The following is a 20,798-nucleotide window of genomic DNA, read 5'->3' on the forward strand; positions in this document are numbered from 1 at the left end:
AGGATGACTGTCCTCAAAAAGAAACACTACAGTAGAAAAGGACAAGCTTGGAGATATACTGAACTACTGTGTTGATATTGTCCTGTGTCCTATGTTACCAGTACCACGGGCTAAGTGTGTTCCAGGTGCTTGCATATTCTGAAAAAGGCAAACGGAGTAAAGGCAGTTTAACTGTGACACTCATTGTATGACATGAAGTTTTAGATTGCATGTGTGGAGATTTAACACCAGATCTAAAAGCAGCATGTTTTATTGGTTTAGAACATCCACGATATCAATGCACATGCTCCTGGGAAAAAAAAAAAAAAAAAGAAGAAAAAAAAAGACGGCTGGGACAGTAGATTGAAAGGACAAAATGTTTCAGATGGGTCACCTGAGGAATGTTGCTCTAGACTGTAACCACTGGTTGAATATATTATGCGTTTGTTCACTTCTAGCCTACATACAGGGCAAATTTAACCTTTTACCTCATCTCTGCAACCTTTATCTGAGCATTTTCCAACAAAATGACTCATGGATGACAAACCAGAGACTTCCCCTCTCTCTTCCCCGCTTGCTCTCTTTCAAACACTTTCTTCATGCAAACACTGGCTGCTTCAGGTAATATCCGGAACACTCTGCAATGCCACTGAACAGAACAATTATATATTTATTTATGTACAATGAGAATGAACGCACACCGCTTATATCTCCATGGAACAAACATTCAAAACGCTTACATTAGATACAAAAAAGAAGATATTTATATATTGTTTTGTGACAGGTCAGTAAAGCAACTAGTTAACAGGTATTAGAGAATAAAAAAACAAAACAAAAACAAACAAAAACAAAAAAACAAAACCAAGAAATTATTACACAATTTCCTCTCTATACATTTTGTCTAATCTAAGTTTACTCAAGACATAGATGATATATTTTCTAGAGGATTACATTTAAAATGTCACAGCAATGGACCTATATTCCTACATACCATTTCATCATCCCCGAAAGAAAACAGAACAATGTAAAACAACAACAACGACACAACAAAAAACATCTGTCGCCTACAATATATACACAAAGTGCAAGGAGGCACTTCAAAATATCATGCTTTTAAGATAGTGGTGCAAAAAAATAATTCTCATTGTATTTTATTCATGCTTCTAAAAACCATGAGTTTGAACATAATAGCAGTCCAACACTCAATCCCCACTATGGTCTGCATTGTCTCCTTTTTTCTTTATTCTTTTTTTTTCCTGAAGGTCAAAAGGTCAGGCTCATAAGACCTGTTAGGGTGTCGGTGCCGTGGTCTGCAGCTAGACAATTTTAAATGTCATGACATTTGAGGCTTTTTGCGTGTATGTGTGCATTTATGTGTATTGGTGTGTATCAACGCACGCCTCTATCACTCGAGTGTAAAGAAAGCAAAGACAAGTTCTTATGATGTGTTTCAGGAAGTATACAGGATCGGAGTGCTGCACTACGTTTTGTTTTTCTCATGTGATTTCATTTGTCGTCACTATCAATTATCGGAAGTGAGCATCTTTCGAGGCAAGGTTGTCATTTAGCACAAATGAAAAGAAACTAGACAGTAGAGAAGACACAATGCTGATAAAGACATTATATCCATGCCCACCTCTCACTCATGCAGGCTAAAAAAGATTAACAGACAGTCGTCCAGCTGTGTTCACTTTATGAGCCATTTGGTTCTACGTGAGGAATATTTATTACCTGATTCTGGCTGAATGCGTGTGAATATATAGGTTCTGCTCTTGTCTTCACCAATATGGACACACTGCTGCAGCATGTAGGGTTTCATAGAAACAGTCTTGAGCTCTTGGTTAAAAGATGTTTACCTGCTCAGGTCTGGCTAAACATGGCACTGTCAAACTTTTGTGATGATCAGAGATATGGATGATCCGTCAATGCAGGACAAGAATCCACCCTTCATGCTGTGTTCTCCATCAGCGTTCAATAAAAAACTGTCTGTTCCCTCTGACAGGTCTCGTACAGGTGGAGGATCGTTCACCCTCTGTAATGTGTTTGTGCTCACTGTGCAGGTTAATGCTTGATCTTTTTTTTTTTTTTTTATCATGACTCGACGTCGTTGTCATCGAGTTGTTCTGTTAAGAAGCACGTGTATTGTAGTTTTCAGCACTTGTGAGCAAGTAAACTTCAGTAAAAGCCTGAGAACTTGGAATAATGTCAGCGTTGACACTGAGTAATGACGTCATATTTATCCCACTGACTGAAAACAAAGCTCGTCAGATTTATTTGTGCTCAAATGTTTCTGGGTTTTTTTGTGCTTTATATCATTTCAATTTTGTGCTACAATTTCTCCAGATTTGTCAATTTTGTATTGTCTTTTAATTTGATTTCATTTCATTGGTATCACTGAATCTTTTTTTTTTTTGGAAAAGAGAAATTGTATGAAGTTTCAGGACAGTGATTTTCTTGGCAATAAATGTTATTACAAAATGGAATAAAATTAGGTTTGCTGGCCACTTTTAAACAGACATTCATGAAAGGAAGATGTGCTGCTAGTAATGTCATGGCGGCAGTTCAGAGACTCTGTGAGTTGATTGATTTCTGCCTGTTTGGTCCCTTTGATTGACTTGGTCATATCCCAGCTCTCTTACTCTCACACACACACACACACACACACACACACACACACACACACACACACACACACACACACACACACACACGTGTTTTTATATCTCACTCCACAGGTGACACAAAGAAAAATGTCCATTTTTCTTAAGGGGGGAAGAGGGCGTGAAGTTGGGTCCGTGGTGACAGTTGTGGTTTGTCTCTGCCTCCGTACCCTTTTCATGAGTTGATCTCGGGGATTGTGGGTAATATTAGACAGTTATGTTCTTGTGCTGAAAGATAGTGGCTGTGTGCTTTCATTGTGATGCTGCAGGCAGACAAATTCTCACCCATCCTCACAATGAATTGCCTGCATGAGGCCTAGAAGATAATGTGTAAAGTCTACAGCCAAATCTTATCTGGTCTCGTCACTGCAGAACTGGGATGTATTGCTAACCTATCTAACTCCTCCTCCCTTCCGTAAGCCTTGAGTTGTGCAAGTGTCAGCTATAAAGGACACAATTGTGCTCTAACCTCTGTTATCAGTTCACAGTTAAGGGAATTAGTAGTATTTATCAGTCAGATTGACAAAACTTAGAGGGACTAATAAAAAGAAAAAGAAAACTAGACTACATAATAAACAATTAGTAGTTCTGTTCATTTTTTTGTTCATTCACTCATTTTTTTTCACCAGATAGGAAAGCTTGTGGAGCCCAGGAGCAGGGGATCTCTGTGCTGCCATTATTCATGTTTCCATGGTTCCTCCTCGACAAGCGTGCACTCCGCAGCAGAGCCATTAGTGGCTGAGGTTACCTGCAAGCAGTTAGCAGGGACATCTAAACATAGGATCCAAAGCACAGACTTCATCGTTCTTTGGTGTGTTTGATTCATAGGAGCTTGTTTCTGTCCAGCAATTGTAACTGATAAACCAGCATCTGTATCAGAAAAAGCTGATACAGCGATGTCATTACGTCTGATACCAACTCATTGGAAAACAAGCATAAAGATGTTAGATTCTCATTACAATAAATATTCTAGTTTGATATCCATAATGGTACTTTTGGGAACTTTGCTATGTCCAAACAAACATGTAGGAACACTGGAGCTCCTGGAGAATCACTGATGATCATGCTTATGTCTTTCTCTTATTGACCTGGGAACAGACCACACAAGTATGATAATCCAACACTAAACAGCCAGTTCAAAAAAACAAAATACACATGCATAAAATGTACTGTGTTACACAAACAGGAAAGTCACTCAGACACTACAGGATGAATATATTATTTTATAACTAGTTTGCAGGCACACTACATTGGTTTGCATCTAAAGGGTTAGAAATGTGAGTCATGCTATTTACAGGCAAACAAGAGAAAACAGAACAAAAAAGATGGATGCTGGAGATGGTGAGCCTTTGTGTTGCATTTAAATGTAAATGTCTTATAATAAACCCAGACTCAAACAGGGGGCTATAACTTATATCTATGGACAGACTGCTGGGATGACAGGTTGCAGACGTTGCTAGGCAACACCTTTCATCCTTTAATAAATGAATAGGCTCATCAGTAGACCTTTTCCGCTGGGGTTTATGTGTGTCAAGGAACAAGCACTCCGAAGTGCCATATATTATTCTAAAAGCCTGAATACAGTCAATCATGCAATTCAAAGTGCATTGTGTTTAACATTACAAGAGCTTCCTCACAACTTCACAACACGTTCTCACACCAGGCAGAAATAGAAGGCCTGGTTGAGAATGACTCACTGACAGTGTGGTAAGAATATAGGATCTGCTAATTATCTGCAACATTTTTCCTCCCACTCCAACCTGTTGGGAATAATTAAAATTAAAAGCTACATTTAGATAATACAGAACTCTGAGTTGAAGCAAAATTGAGACCACCAGACAGGAGATTCTGAAGGGGATCTACTGAGGATTTTGCAAAATGGATGTAGTGTGAACTTTTAATCAAGGCAAGGTCTGCTAAATAATTCCTCTGGGTCCTAATGAGGATTATCTGGCTCTGCCTTTTCAATTGGAGCCAATTCACAACAGGCTACAGCCATCAGATTAGGCTAATTACTAAGCAACAGATCAAAGCTGATTCATCTGTAGTTTGCATGCGTCGAGAATCATTTCGTTTAAAAACTTTTCGCCTTTAAATTTTCCACGTTTGCAACACAAAAGCTGCTTCTGAAGAAAAATGAACTGCACATAAACACATGCATGAAGCCATAAAATTATAGGAGCATTTACATTTGATGTACAAAGATGCAGTGAATAAAAAAAAAAAAGCAAAGGTGCAGGGTGAGCATGCCACAGGAGAGGTTTATATACAAGTCTCTATGTCTGGAAGCATTAATTGTACCTTGCATTCATCTACTACGACAGAATTGTTAGCAGTTGAGGTAGACGTTAAGACGCACTGGTTGGAATTGTTTTCATGGTGATTCTTCATGTCATCGTAATAAGACGGGGTCTTTGTCATCATTTCGATGTCGTCAGATTTCGCCGTGTGTGCGTCCAGCTCCTCCAGCTCTGCCTTGGACATGTGGTACACGATGCCTGCACCGTAGGAGTCACCCACCACATTTACCGAGGTCCTGAATCGGTCCCTGGGGTCAAAGGTATTTGTATATGCAAATTAAGATGACATCAAGACAAGTAGTACATACATTTTCGTTTTAACATCTGAACTCACAGCAGCCAGTCGACAGCGACCAGCAGGCTGATGTCCTGGGTCGGTAGGCCTACAGCGGTCAGGATCAAGAGCATAGTCACCAGGCCAGCACTAGGAATACTTGCAGCTCCGACACTGGCCAGGGTAGCTGTGAGACTGGGAGACACACCAAAGCAACATTTTATCACTCACTACATCCTCCACCACTGACCCTTCGCCCTGTCACCATCAGACAATGAATATGACTTTCAAAAGCACAAACTCCTGTGAGCTGCAGATGAAGCTCATTCTTGTGTAAAGAGCAGCAGCTGAAGCACACCTGAGTGGGTCCTTCCTCACCTCCATCATCACTCATGGAAAGGTTCACAAATAAGAGATGGAATGTTTAATTTTGAGAGTTCATAGATTGATGCACTGTAAAAAATAGCAGACTGAAAGTCATCAATCCTTGACTTTCTATTGAGACAACAACGTTTGGGGAAGATGAGTGACTGTTTGAGGTTTATTCTTCAGTTTAGTGTGAGACGTATCACTGGCACTAAACATTAAAACACAACTATTTTGTTTAACTCTTTCCTGAGTTTGACCACAGACTGAATTAAGCGTGAAGACTTGAAGGAAAACAGCCCAATTCAAAACTTGCATCTAGAGCTGTATATCCCAGTGATGATTCATGGTTCATAGAAAAGGAACTTACACCTGGTCTCAAGCTGCCAGTCATAATTTAGCAGTCAAAGCTGCTCCACTTCAGACGAGTGCAACTCTCAGTCAGGCATAACATTTTTAACAAATAGATCAAAGAGAGTTAAAGTAAATGGTTGTCCTTCAGAAAGGCGTCTCTCGTCCGCTGGCTCTCCATGGGGTTATGTGCTTTCCCCGCTGTTGTACATCCTCTACACAAATGTCTATGGAAGTCAGCATCTAAACAGACACATCCTGAAATTCGCTGATGATACAGTTACTGTTAGTTCACTGCGTAAAGATGAGTCTCTGCATGGGCCAGTGGTAGATGAGTTTGTTCAGTGGTGCGACAAGTCTTTTCTTCAGCTTAACATCTCAAAGACTAAAGACATGGTCATTGATTTTAGAAGGAACAAACCTTGTTCTCCTCCACCCACTCCTATAAAGGGATGTCCCATAGGGACATCAGACAATTCTAAATATCTGGGCAACATGAGAGACAACAGATTCAAATTTGATGTGAACACAGAGGCTACTTGTAAGAAGGGACAACAACAGTTGTACTTCCTTAGGAAGCTTGAAGTTCTAAATGTTGATAAGGTAAGGTTGTCTTTACTGTACAATTCATTTATAGAGTCTGTTCTCACCTTTTCTTTTACTGTCTGGTATGGGGGCATCAGTCTTAGGTACAAAAACAACCTCAGCCATATTGGGAAGGTGGCTGGAACCACAGGTTTCCATGCAGAACATTTATGAGAAGCGGGTCGTTCAGAAGGTAAAGTCTATATCGGATTGTAAAAATCATCCCCTTCATTGTTCATCTGCGGCCCCTCCCTCAGGTTGGAGGCTAAGGGTCCCTTCTTAGAAGTTCAACAGGACTAAAAACTCTTTTTTGTATCCAGTGCAATACGACTGCTAAATCAGCACAATTCTTTGCACATACCTGTAAATGAATTTGATGATGAGATAGGTAAGACAGTTTCTTAACTTTTAAATTAACTTATTAGCCTGTGTCTATTCCTTGTTGTGTCTTTGTGAATCTTCTGCTATTTATGTGTACCTGACTGACAGACAAGTTCCTCTTTGGGCCAATAAAGTAAACTGAACTGAAGTTTAGGTGTTGCGGCTCCTGTCACCATCAGTGGTCGAAGCGTCCCTTTCTACACTGACCAAACCAGTAAAGGTAGAACAATCCCCTTTTTAATGATGGATTGGTGGATTCCTGCCAGTTAAATGGACTTTTTTTATCAAGGGAATTTCTTTCTTTGTCTTGCTCAGGTGGTCTTTCTTTAAAAAAAAAAAAAGATTAACAATTGTTGTTTTTTTTCCCTCTAGTCAATTGTGTCCTCTTATTAATTATTCTGTTCGATAGCTTGCATGTCATTATTCCTGTGCAGGCTGTAGCCACAGCCCTGCTCAGATTCTTTGTTTGTGTCCATTAAGTTTCCTTTACTTTTTTATCCTCAGCGAATTGTATGCAATATGTAATATGCGGTATGTAAGCTATAAATTAAAAATACAGTTCTATATCACTGACGATGTATCCTTACTTTAAGGGTCTTGTCAAAGTCACGTGAGCATTCGATCAAGCATGTTAGGACCACGTCTTTGACATTTCCAGCACATGTGAGAATACCAATTTAATCCACTGACACAAAGGTTTTCATCATATAATTATCTTACATTAAGCTTTAGTCAATTAAAATGAGGTTGATGAAATGTGAATTCTGTAAATTATTACCAATATGATGAACATTGTCGCCAAGTCGGACCACTTTTAAAATGACTTTGGTTTGCTGATAAACCAAAATTTTGTCTGATCATCTGGGTAGATTGGGAATGCATTGATTTTGTTTACACACGAGGACTGACAAATGTTACCATCAAATGTTTGACAGTTAAATGACTATTAACACTTAAATGTGCTCCTGAGGCTGGAAAATGTAAAAGTCTACTTTTGAAAAGGTCTCACTTTGCAGTAAAGAGGAACGACACAACAATGAGACAGGCAATGCAGTTGCCCTTCGAAAAAAACGCTTGACTGCTCCTCTCAAAGCGGAAAATTAGCAAACAATCAATGCCCTTGTGAAGTTAGATTGATATTCAAGGCTGATAAGTGGTGTTCATTTGTGAAGATTATCTTGCTGAAAAAAAAGCGGACTCAACTTTTGTCTGCAGTAGTGAAAATTTGTTGACCTTCCTGGATCATCTATAAAAGTTCAGCATCGCTCTATTTACAGATAAAGCTGCTATACACAACAATTTAAAAAAAAATAATAAAAAAAACATCCAAAATTAGCAGGTTTTAAGTCTTAATTTACCTGAAAAACATATCAAAATGTTGAAATATGCATTTAAGACACTTTATTGGGTCCCAAAGGTCAATAATAATTACATTCCAGTGAGTTGAGATCAGCAGAAACACGCGTATATCACATGTTATCCATGTGTGGTCACCAACCACAGGAGCTCAGGAGTTGGCAGGTTTTTAAAGATTAAAGAAATGGCTGAGAAATGTGAGGGTGCACTCTGCTCTCTTTCTCAAATCCTGTCAGCCCAACAAAGGAGCAAGACGAGGGTCAATATTGACTCAGCATTTCTGCGGTGCGCGAAGCAGAAAGACCAAAAGGGGACGATAAGATCCCCACTTTTACGGTGGCCAGGTAAACTTATGATTTCTAACTAAATATAGAAATTGCATTAGTTATGAAATTTTTTCTCTGACAGGATTGTGTTGTTACGATTAGTGTGTGACAACATCCCAAAATGTATCACGATGAGATTATTACCGCTATTCCAACTCTGACCATATGTTGATAGTTGTGTCAACTTGGCAACCAGTGGAGTAAATTAGTCCAGCAAGAGTGAGTGAGACATCTGCTGACCAGAAGGTGTAAATGTTGTCCATGTTATTCAGCAAGCTAGAAGGCTAATGTTAAGTTAGCTGGACAATTCTAGGAACACATTTATGAAAGTAAACTGTAATTGTCTGTGCGTTAATGTTTCAACAAGTAATGCAAAGACTTTTTTGGGCTCGAACAAGTACGTTTCTCCTTTTTCCCCACACAAATGCTCCCAACCTACTTTTCTGAGCTTTCAAAAATGGCATTCTTTCCTTCTTTGACAGGCCTGTCACTCATAAATACACCACTGTATAATTTATGACTTTTTTCCATTCCAGTTCTGTCAAAACCACTTCATTTGTTCAAATGATTGAAAACCTTAGATTGGGGTCTAGACTGTGTTTCTTCCAGGGTCTGTCCATTATGACAACAAATTTAGCATATTAGTTGGTCCTGGAATTCATGTGCAAGACAATACCACCGTGTGTTTCCTGACCTGACAGTGACAATCTGGCCAGGGTCCAGGTGGACACCATTCATTTGGGCAATGAAGATGGCTGCCACAGCCTCATACAGAGCAGTTCCATCCATGTTGATTGTGGCACCAACTGGGAGGACAAAACGAGTGACTCTTTTGTCAATTCCCAAGTTCTCCTCAAGACAGCGGAAAGTGACGGGCAGTGTGCCAGCACTAAAGGGAAACATGAAAAAAAAAATAGAGAGAGAGATAGATAGATAGATATAGATATAGATATAAATATAGGTGAATCAATCCTTCCTGATGCTCACCTAGATGCTGTGCCAAGGGCGGTGATCCAGGCCTGGAAGATGCCCAGGAAGAAAGTGAAGGGGTTTTTCCTGACAATTACAAAATAGATGCTGGGCAGGAATATTGCTCCGTGGATGATGAGGCCGACAATCACAGTCACCATGTACATGCCCAGTTGCCTGGCGACCACCTCCAAATCCTTGATGGAGATGATCTTACCACAGATCAGGCAGGCGATACCGAAGGGAGAATACCTGACAGGAAGAAAGGCTTTCTTAGTTTAAACCTTGACTCGGCTAAAGCAAGCAAAACATTTTCCTGACTCAACAAAAATTGAGTTTAAAATTGAGCATCAAAAGAGATACCAACCACATGATCAAGATAACAAGTTTCATCACAATCTCATTGAGGATGTTGAAAAATTCTATCATGAGTCTGGCCTTCTCGCCCATCTTCCCCATGCAGATGCCAAATGCAATAAAGAAGCCAATCAGACCTGTGAAAGTCATGAACATTAAATATGAAAGGGGACAGATGAGATGATCTCATTATAATACTGTGACAACCATAAACCATACATACCCAGGACATTCATTCCACTTTTGAACTGCAGGGACTTTTTGATAACATACTGAGGCTCCTTAGTAACATTAGACAGCAGGCCCTGCATGGTGGTGGCGTTGACATCGCTCTCAACAACCACCTCCACCTTCTTTGTGACTGTCTGGATCTGAAGTGATCAAATATGGGTTTAATTATGACACAGAGAAGACATTATAGAGAGGGAGACAAATTATATGAAAAATGCTGAACACACAAAACTATAGTCACAGAATCTCCACACACTCCTCCTCAAAACACCCATCTGTCAGCTGTACTGAGAAACATATCAATCTTGTTGTTGCCTGTAAGTGCACAGCTGAAGTTTATGACAGTTTTAGCTTTTGTGGTAGCAGGAAGGAGCAAACTTTGAATAAGAACGAGGAAACTGTACGATCAGAGGATGCTCTCACTCCAAAACTCACTGACAAGCTATTAAATGGAAGAAAACAGCAGAAAAGCAGGTTGGCCAGATGAAATGAGTCAGTATAGTGAAACCTTGTGCACTCCAAGTAGAAGTAGAACCTACATAAAAAAGTAGCTTAAATTGGGGCAGAGTCAACAAAAATGTTCAACATTTTTTTAAAGTCAGATTTTACTAGTGTTTAATAACAATTAAAATTATATTTATGGCTCCCTCTCCCCATTCATTTACAGGAACCTGGTTAACTCAAAAAATCTTCCTGGGGCCTTAACATGGCTGCACGGTGGTGAGATGTGCCTAGAAGGACTTGGGTTGTCAAAATGATGGCTCTTTACGCCCTTTTCTCTGTTAACAAATCTCTCCACAGACTGACAGCAACCTCATGTTAGGCCACAAATAAGGCCTTCTAGTGCGTGAGTCTTGTTCGAGGCTAAAAGTGACTTCCACATCTGACTGACAGATATGCTGCATCTTTGCATACCTGTTGGAAACAAGCCTGCACGAGGTTCTCCGGGAAAAGGTTCCTGATCAGATCGAAGAAGGCGTCCAAACTGGATACATCATCGTTTTTCTCGCCCTCTCCCAGGTTTTCCTTCAGTTTGGGGTTGCCAGGGTGAATGACTAAAACCAGGATGACTCCCAGGATGGCAGCAATGATAGTGGTGGACATGTAGTAGACCATAGCTCTGGTACCTAGGCGACCACTAGATTTGGCATCCAAACCAGCCAGACCTGTAGCAAAGTAAGCAAGAGAGTGATTATGTGATAGTTACTCGGTTTTACTGAACAAAAATGTTGAATGTATGATACAATTTTTTCTAATTTTCAGAAACATTACAAACAGTCCATTAAATTGTATTGCAGTTGTAGAATTTCATTGCCTTTTCAATCAAACTCAACAGATCTACATCTTACGTGTCCTGCCAATTATGATATAGTCAAACATATCAGTAAACTGCAGGTGTTTGAGGTTTATTCTTCAGTTTAGTGTGAGACGTATCACAGGTGCCACACTGCACCTGTGATTAAACTGGAGATGATGAGTGGCAGGATCAACATCTTTAGCATCCTCATCAGGATGTCTCCAGGAAAGGCAATCACCATGACGATATCTGGGTGAATCGGGGAAGCGACACGAAGCAACATCCCCGATACGGCTCCCAAGATCACACCTGAAGAAGAGGAGGTGGTGAGTGGGTCAAAAGTACTCAAAAGGCAAAACAGAGGCAAACCATAGATGAGTAAGTATTGTGAGCAGTCACAGAAAAATTGAAAATGTTTAGTCTGGGAGGAGCTCAGACTACAAGGCAAATGAGCAACACTTTTGCTCTTAAATAAACCTTAATAGCTATACGATTCTGTCTGGCTGCTACATGTTAACGAAGACAGCGAGTTGAGGAGATGAAAAGGAAACCTGTTAGTAGAAAGTAACACTCGTGGAGGATTAAGATCAGATGAAACAGCATGGTGGAGGCGGTGGCGTGACAGATTCCCTGGTGAAGCGTCTTTAATCTTTTGATGAGGCAGTGACTTTTGATGGAGCAAGAAAAAGTGGTTCTAATGGTTTATTCTTTTTTTCCTAACATTTAAATGTCCTCCGGCTTTCAAAGCAGCCCGAAAACAGTGAGACTGAAAGGTTCATCCACTCCCAAACAAAACCATCATTGACCCCTGACCCCTGTCCCTTCCAACAAACACATTTTTTTCCTGCAACACACTATCGCTGCCTAGGTTAATCAGATACTCTAAATTGACCGTAGGTGTGGCTGTGAGAACGATTGGTTGTCTGTCTGTATGTGTTGGCCCTGCGATGGACTGGCGATCTGTCCAGGGTGAACCCCGCCTCTCGGCTGAAGGCAGCTGGGATAGGCTCCAGCCCCCCTGCTACCCTTAACAGGATAAGCAGTAGTAAATGGATGAATGAATGGATGGACTATTGCTGCACTGGAAGTAAAGATGACCTCTATGTGCACCAAACCCTGACCACCAGGCTTGGAGGGTGGGAGGGGGTTGGCTGCTGTCTCAGTCTGTCTAGAACCAGGCAAAACTTCAATGCCCCCCCAGCTGCACTTCCTCTGCTTCCTCTTCACTACTGCCAAGTATCACCCAGTATAAGATGTTTAAAAACACACACTGGACCCCAAAGCCCTCCAGCTTTTTAATTCCGTGAGCTGTCCACTGTGTTTCAGTCTATTCTCCTGTTTCGGATGTCAATCAATTTCCTGAGTTCTCATTCAGGCTCTTATCTGCCTGGTGATCAATGAGGGTCAAGTGACATTAGACGTACATTCTCACACAAACACACATAAGGACACAACAATGCAAATACATGTTTTTTAAATCAATATAAGACCTACAAGCAGAAACTGGATCACTACTTTAGTGCCATTTCCTTTTTTCTTTTATTAAATCTCCCAAGTGTGGTACAGTGAGCTCATGCTCGAATCACAATATTGTTCATGTTTAGGTACTGCTTCCAGCAACAGGTGGCACTGAACTCGGGGAAGGTCAGGACAGCCAGACATTTTCACTGTCTGGTACGTAGATAAAGCACAGATGGCATCTCCTCATATTTCTAGCAAGCTGCATAATTGAGCTTGGAGTTATCAGAGTGCTGAGCTCAGTGGTGGTCCGTGTCGTGATTTCTATTTGTAGAAACAAACAAAAGAGGAGAAAGAAAAAATGTGAAGGTTAATACTCACCAAGGATGGTGAGAGTGAGCAGAAGGTTCTTGAACATCTTGGAGCAGATTTTGGCACATTTGGACTGTGGCCGGGCCTCTATGGGCTCCAGGTGGCTCTCGTGCATCCTCACCTCCACTTGTTTAGGCATACTGTTGGCACTGTAGCACAGAGACAGTGAGAGAAAACAATGACAGGGCTATTTATGTCATGGAACTGCACAACAAAAACACACGAACAGTTATTGCACCGTTCTACATCATGTAGTCAAATTCATATGCAATCACTGTAAGAAGGATTTTTTTTTAGCAAAGTGAAAAAAAAATCAATTGGATGTGCCTAATATCTCTGAAAAACATGATACACAGTCGACGCTAAGCAGTCAAGGGTGTTAGCAAGCTGTCACTCCAGTACTGCTCATGGTTGCTATGGCATCCAGCAGATGGAAGCTGGTGACAAGCTGCTGCTCGTGAAGCTGCAATGATTTGAGCCAATACTTTAGCCTCAAGAACTGAAACTGTATTTTCTTTAGTAACAATTTGTTTGATCATACTGATCGATGTAACTTTCAATAAAGATGGAGGTATCAGATTTTTTTTCACTTATTTTACAAGTCAATGTTTACTTTCAGAACTGGCTCTCAATAGAGAAACACACATTAACTTAATTACCTTACAATATCATATAAAAATCACTGCTGAAACAGTGCAGTGTAACTACTTTTAAGGTAGTTCAAAAGTGTTAATTAAGAAAAACAGCAAAGTTCCTAAGAAGGGAAACAAATTATTGAAAGTTTATACACCCTTGTCTCTCCTTCTCTCTCAGTTGAAGAATTGCATAATGGCATATACAGATCCAATCGTACAAAGGCTCAGATACAATTATCGGATGAAGCGAATCAGTCAGGCAAAGTAATTCATTGAATGAGAGGCAATTTCCTGTCGTCTCATCGGTGTGTGAATGTAAGTGAGAAGGCAGCCAGCTGTGTCTGTCACGTGCCAGTATATACGCCAGGTGAACAATACGAGCTCCTGAGAATATTGCCTACTTGAAAAAAGTTGCGGGAATAATCTGTCATGCTATTTTCTTCTGCATGACATCTTTTTTGTCCATGAGCGGATGTTGCCATTCATCTCCAATAAGCCAATTAAAATGTCAGCAATGATGAATTACTAAGAAATGCAAAGGGGACATAATGTGACTCTGACCCTTCACCTGACTCCTGGGGTTCATGGCCTAAAACTCACAAATAAAAGCCTCAATGGTGACATTGTGTTTTTTTGTTCAGGTCCCCTCCCCCTATAGTCCACTATGAAGTGAAACACTCTATAGATATTAATCACGTTGCTTGTTGAGAATCCTCTTTTTTCAAAGCTGTGACTTGAAAGGAAACAGAAGGTGTGACCACAATTGGAAACTTTGCCTCAATAAAAGGCACAACACACACACACACACACACACACACACACACACACACACACATACATACATTCTTTCAAGCTTTGTGTATTGCTGTGCTATAACATGGGATACAGCTTCCAGGGACGCACCTGGACCAGTTCTATCTCCTCTTATTAACTTGGAAATAAAGTGTAAAATACTGAAAGCACATGCCAACACATCCTCCACCTCTGTGTGTTTCCACACTTCAGATAATAGCTGGCTGAGTGAGTGAGTAAAAAAAAAGAAGAAGAAATATTACAACATGATTGATGAGGGACCTTAATTGAAATTTCCCTCCCTTTCTCTTTCTCCATTACATTATTTTTAGCACTTTCAGAGAGGGAGCAGATGTTGGACGTCGTCAAGGTCGGATATTATTCTGTCATGATCCTCTCATTAGCGCTTCTCTCACCAAGTCAGTGACAGATGAGGGAGTGAGCTTGAGTGTGTGATCTAATGATTCATGAATAGAAAAAGTGTATGGGACAGTACTTTCACCAATGTAGGAAATAACTGTCCTATGGAATCATTATACCGAGCACAAAAAATGATCTTTACATGATTACATTATCTGTACATTCCGTTTTAATTCTAATAAAATGCCAGGCTTTTATAGCATTACTCAAGAATGATAATGATCAGATATTAACATTTGAAAATTTCTTGATAAATTAAAGAAGCTAATTGCCAATCATGCAGTAGAACCTCATTATTCAAAAGTTGTGACGCCGTCCGACACACACAAGCAAGGCTCCTTCTCCTCAGTCTTAAATGGGATCATCTTAGAAACCAGTTAATCTCAGCTGAGAGCTTAGTCAGATTAATTGCATTACATGGTCACAGAGCCATGAAGAATTCATGGTCTTAATAATGCAGCACCTGATGTCAACCCAAGTGATGTACTGAAGGAAATTTTCTCAAATTTTATGTTCCGTTAAAAATAGAATAAATTATAATTCCTCTGGATGTAACACTGAAGGAATGCAGGGTACTCACTTCATTTCTGGTGGAGTGGAGGTAAGTGCTATATACATTGACCAGGGTCAGTTCTCCAGCCTTTGGTATTTAAGAGGAAATCAGCATAAAGAAAAAATAAGGATCACGACTGCTCCATCCAAAAGTGTTAAGAGATGGTCCCAGCAGTCCTGGCCAGAAGCTGAAGACACCAGAGCTCAGCTGATAGGAAGCTTCTCCAAAGCATCCACAGCCCAGTCGACACACAGAGTCACAGCCGCGGCAACCTGAATGGCCCCATCTTGATGTCTGCAGCCCCCCCACACCCCCAACCCAACACACCCCCTCCTCCAGCCCCCACCACACCACTACCCACACACTAAACAATAAATTAATAAATAAATACAAAGATGTGGAGGGAGGAGTCAATATCTGAGCTTAAAAGTCAAATCCCTCGTGGTCAGTCCACTCCCTGGACACGGTAATCCCCCCAGAGAGCACACTCCCAGCGACATGGAATACAGGCTCCTGGAGATGAGCATGATGATGCCTGCTAATGGCAAATGCAGTACAAAGCTTTGTAAGTAGCCCCTTCACTGGGAATGGAATAAATACATGGGAATCAGAGGTTGGAAGATTTAATGTCAGTAATGTTTGGGGCTTTGAGGCAGATGAGAGGTTAATGTTTACTGCTGCAACGTAGTATGTCACTCTCCAGCCGCAGTAGTCAAATGGCTTAAAAACATGCAAAATGCATCTCTGCAAATGTTGATCCTCAGAGCATTCAAAATAGCACGTCCCCTCTACGAGAGATAAACTGTATTGTACTTGCAGAACAGCGTCCACAAAAAAATGTCACAATTCAAAGAAGAAAAAAAAAAACAACAAAAGCACAAATGACCGACGTGATTCATGTGAGGATGGTGTCACGCTGATTTCACTCAAGTCTCCCAGCAGCATGGGTCTTCACATGGTATTGAGCTTTATCACATTATTCTAATTAGGGAAATGTGTTGGAAAGCTATTTCCTTTCCAAACAAATGGCCAAGTGCACAACAAAAGCCAGTGGAATGTCATCTCAGTCGGCAAAGGTTGTGTCATGAGAAATCACTCATCCTAAATCCCTTGATGTGTCATAGTCTTTCAAAAGGCTCTCCAAGGGAAAGGTAGAATTTCTTTCTTTTTTTTAAAGATGAGAATCAGAGAGTGGGATGGAGAGGAAAGGGTTGTTGGAGGTGGGGGTAGGAGGGACGTTCGGAAGAAGGGGGTACTGGGGTCACACCAGCACCTCTCAGCCAAAAGAGGGGCCTGTGAGGGGACGGCTGAGGCAGCCATCCCTGGTCTTGGCTGGTACCATGTGAAGCTCTCTGTTTCCTCTCTCTTCCTTCTGAGGGGCTTTGTTTCACACGCAAACAGTGGCAGTGGCCCCAACTTGCCCGGCCAAGCACCGCATCCAAACTGGCAGAGGCTAGAAAAAAAAAGGGAGGAGGGGGGCATAGTGAGAGGGGAGGGCAATGGGCATGTCCAGAATGCCCGTTGTTTCAGGCCACTGATGTCATGCCTGTGCCCACCGTGGGAGAGCAACGGAGGGACCAAGACGCCCCCTCTCTCTGTCCCCCTCAGCAGTCTCTTTTTCCGGGATGAATGAATCTTTCAGAGGCTGCAGCCCATTGTGTGGCATAATCGACGGCGATTATCTTGATTTTATGCTGCCTTCCCAGTGCGAGGAGGTTCCCTGAGTGCTGGCATTGAGGGCCACTGCGATGCAGCAAGGACCACGAGGGGTTGTCCTAGCAACACTCTGCAGCTTAGAGAGAAGGGGATGAAGAGGAAGCTCATGGCCACACAAATACACTCAGCACACAAACATCAGCCAACACACACACTGCTACCATGTAAAGATGGGGTACAGATTAATAAATTCAATAAACAAGACAGTTTTATTTACAGAGTAAAAAAAAATAGGTCATGTACCACTATGTCACACTTCATATGTAATATAAATAAAAATTTAAAAAATAAATACACACGGTAGCTGTGATTACGTAATAACTCAAATGTTTCTGACAGGGTGCGTGGCTACACTTGTTGATTCAGCTTGTTGGGATCCATGTGATAACACAGATGGAGATGTAAATGAGAATACCAGGTTCCCACTGGTGTCTCAAGGGGCCCAAAGGTGGTTCTCATGACTGGAGCATCACAATATACTGTGAGGTAAAGAAAACTGGAGCTGGGCCAGGCTCCGGATATATCTGGCCCCTCTGGGCCTCATAGCCACTTGCCATGCAGTGGGAAGAAACAGGCTCACACATACTGGCTGCCTCAGAGCTGTGAAAGAAAAAAATTGAAGCTCTCAGCAAACATTCCAGGTTGTGTTGTGCATAGGAAGTGGGAGATAAATTCCAGCATCTGAAGAAAGGGAGGCTTTGTCACTCTACGCCTCTCAATTACGTATCCTTAGATGGTTGTCGCAATGAATGCACTCAGTGGTAGTGAGAGAGCGATATGTGGACCATCATGTAAATCTGGTTTACTCCATAGGCAGCTATAACCTCCGGATGCTAAACACAGAGGACCCTCTTCAGCCAATCTCTCTCTCTGCTTGAAGGATGTAAGCACACACTCAAGCTCCAAGTGAAATATTTGTATCTAACAGACAACATTTCAGCTGCAGCCTTTTTCCAGTCGAGAGAGGGAACAACAAACAGTTTCAGCAGGTGGAAATGGCCTCAAAAGCTTCGATGAAGCCCAAAGTTCCAAGTTAACATCTCACTCTTCCATCTCCAACAACGGGACATATGTTTATCTTCATAGACCCAGAGCCAGTTTCAAATTCACTTTACACCTTTAACCTGAAAATGATGTATCTCTATCTTCCTATCTGACTCCCATCTTCAAAACAACCTAAAAAGAAAAAAACACATTGTGTTTTTCCAATATAATGGAAATATGATCTGACCACCAATATATTGGTATAAATTGGTTTATGGAATAACATGAATTTCCCTTTTTGTTTGGTTTTATCTTTTGGTACAAGTTTGCTGCCGATTCATACTGTTATACCCACCTCCTCTGATTGACAGGTCTCTGTGGTAACCCTACTTTATCACCCCTTTTATAGCCTCTAACCTGGACTAATGAGCAGCTGTTATACCAAGTAACAAAATAACTTACTTCTATTGAACTATCAAATGAACCCTGAACATCTGGCTATACTGCTTCAAAGCCAAAGGATCTGCTCATTGGCTAAACCACAGTTTGTTGATATTCACAATTCCCTGCCATTCTGCCTTGTGAGAACGTTAATCAAGCTTATCATTTATCACCCAAGCTGTCCTGGTCATTTCTCCTCCCCCTCCAACACTAAGGTGACTATGCCTCCTCCATCAAATCCGGAACAGCCAGCCACATCTCTTTTACTTGATATTTTCGAGATTCCGCAGGAGGATGTAGCATGTGGGAGCTACCCCCCCCCCAACCCCCAAAAGACACCCCAGCTAATCGCAGCAAGACAATTGTGCGTACTTGCAGCCATTTATGTGGCTGTTCAACCAAATTAGATACAGCATGAGGAACTGAACCAGCAACCCATGTGTTTGTGGGCAACATAAGATACAGCTACTCTACCTATTTTTTTTACAATGATGGGACAAACAAATGAAATATCTGTTAAAAAAAAAACAGACCTTTGACTTTGTAAAAGTCATTTTTAGTTGTTCTATGGGGATTAAAAATGTATCGTAATGTTCTAACTTCAGCACTTGTCAAAAGTTACAGCACACAAAAGCACATTTGGTTAAAGTAGTCTTTTAAACTGATGAATGAGTGTACATTTTGAAATGAATGCATCAGCTCACATTTGTATAGCAAATATAGAATGCTTGTAAATGGTGTACCAACATCTCCTACAAATTGTTCAAAATTGCAGAAGTATGTTTTTTTGTTGTAAATAATTTTTCTGATACTACTAATAATTGATAGTGAGGGGGGCCTGTGCATGGGGGACCTTTAAAGTTTGTTGAACCTGCCCAACAGATATAGGGTAGGAGGGCAGGACTTCAGTACCATGGTCAGTGACATAGCCTCAGGCTTCTGCCTCAGTCAACATTGAAATGATCAGAGGCCCTTTCAGGCCAAAACTCATCCGTGGTCACAGCACAACAAAAAGCCAAATAACAGCTACTGAGTTACACACCAGCAACAACAGTGTACCAGCTGTTTTAATGCATCTAACACATGCAGCTTCCATTTTTACCATTCTATTTCCCAACCAGAGTGCATCAGTATCCTAGAAATGCATGAATGAACAATATTTGTCTGTCCCTCAGCTTCCTCTAAGGTTTCCCTTTGTTTGGCACAACTCTTTGTGTCCATAATGAGGCAGTCATTAGAGAGAGCCTCTGGGAATCGCGAGGCTCATGTTGTAGTCTGCATAGGTCTCAGAGATGTGACCAGTTTCACTGTAATTATGTGCTAACAGCCTATTATGCCAGGGAGCGGTTGTCATAGACAGAATTAGATAATTCCCATTCATCTGGATAATATCCACAGAGAGACTAAGTTTGATGGCATCAATTCCAACTATGACCCACTTGACTACAGGAGCTACAGTTGGGAGTGTCACCACCTCCTTCTTGTATTTCTTTTTTTCTCTGTTATGAGCTCCCAGGTCATGTCTCTTGCAGTCTCTGTTATTCCAGGCTGTTATCAAAACAGTAGCCTCACCGCCCAATATTCTCACTCCACACCCCCATCATTCACCTATAAAGCTGTACAGATGAAAGGTCAGCCGAGAGAAGAAGATCATTTATATTCATACAGTATAAGACTTCCCTGCTGTATCTCCTCATGTGAGAGGAGCAGTAACACACCTATTGCAGACATGCCTCTCCTCCTATAGCTGTGTTCATGCGGGCTGGATGTGAAGCAATGCTACTATCATTAGCAACGGCGCATCTGTTTAACAGAGCTGGCTATATGGCGGCACACGTGGCTTTTGATGGCCTCGGACCGATCCCCACAGGAGCTCATTAAATCAGCCAGTAAGGCAGGACCACCCCACCCCCTACTACAACTATTACCAGCTACATTGCTGGGAGGGAAAAGACAGATGCAGGGAGAGAGGTGTGGAGCAGACGGAGGGAAGGG

General features: G+C 41.3%; 1 protein-coding gene across 3 annotated transcripts in view; it reads right to left on the reverse strand.

The window, feature by feature from the left end:
• Positions 1–629: 629 nt before the first annotated feature.
• The window catches only part of LOC147258470 (excitatory amino acid transporter 2-like), a 29,315-nt gene continuing 9,146 nt past the window's right edge, over positions 630–20,798 (reverse strand). Inside the window, exons 1-11 of one of the 3 annotated variants that reach the window (XM_086208331.1) lie at positions 15,690–15,939; positions 13,272–13,411; positions 11,589–11,741; positions 11,051–11,301; positions 10,128–10,275; positions 9,915–10,041; positions 9,566–9,799; positions 9,273–9,467; positions 5,274–5,408; positions 4,941–5,187; positions 630–3,387 (exon numbers count right to left, since the gene is read on the reverse strand). In XM_086208331.1, the coding sequence (XP_086064457.1) occupies positions 3,316–3,387; positions 4,941–5,187; positions 5,274–5,408; positions 9,273–9,467; positions 9,566–9,799; positions 9,915–10,041; positions 10,128–10,275; positions 11,051–11,301; positions 11,589–11,741; positions 13,272–13,411; positions 15,690–15,727 (1,740 nt within the window). In that variant the 5' untranslated portion in view covers positions 15,728–15,939 and the 3' untranslated portion in view covers positions 630–3,315. Of the gene's footprint in view, positions 3,388–4,940; positions 5,188–5,273; positions 5,409–9,272; positions 9,468–9,565; positions 9,800–9,914; positions 10,042–10,127; positions 10,276–11,050; positions 11,302–11,588; positions 11,742–13,271; positions 13,412–15,689; positions 15,940–20,798 lie in introns of those variants that run through there. The other 2 variants (XM_086208329.1, XM_086208330.1) reach the window with 2 other exon arrangements.

Source organism: Aulostomus chinensis, chromosome 7, assembly GCF_037954235.1.
Source record: "Aulostomus chinensis isolate RoL2024-O1b breed Wild chromosome 7, RoL_Achi_v1.0, whole genome shotgun sequence".
Classification (NCBI taxonomy): Eukaryota; Metazoa; Chordata; class Actinopteri; order Syngnathiformes; family Aulostomidae; genus Aulostomus; species Aulostomus chinensis.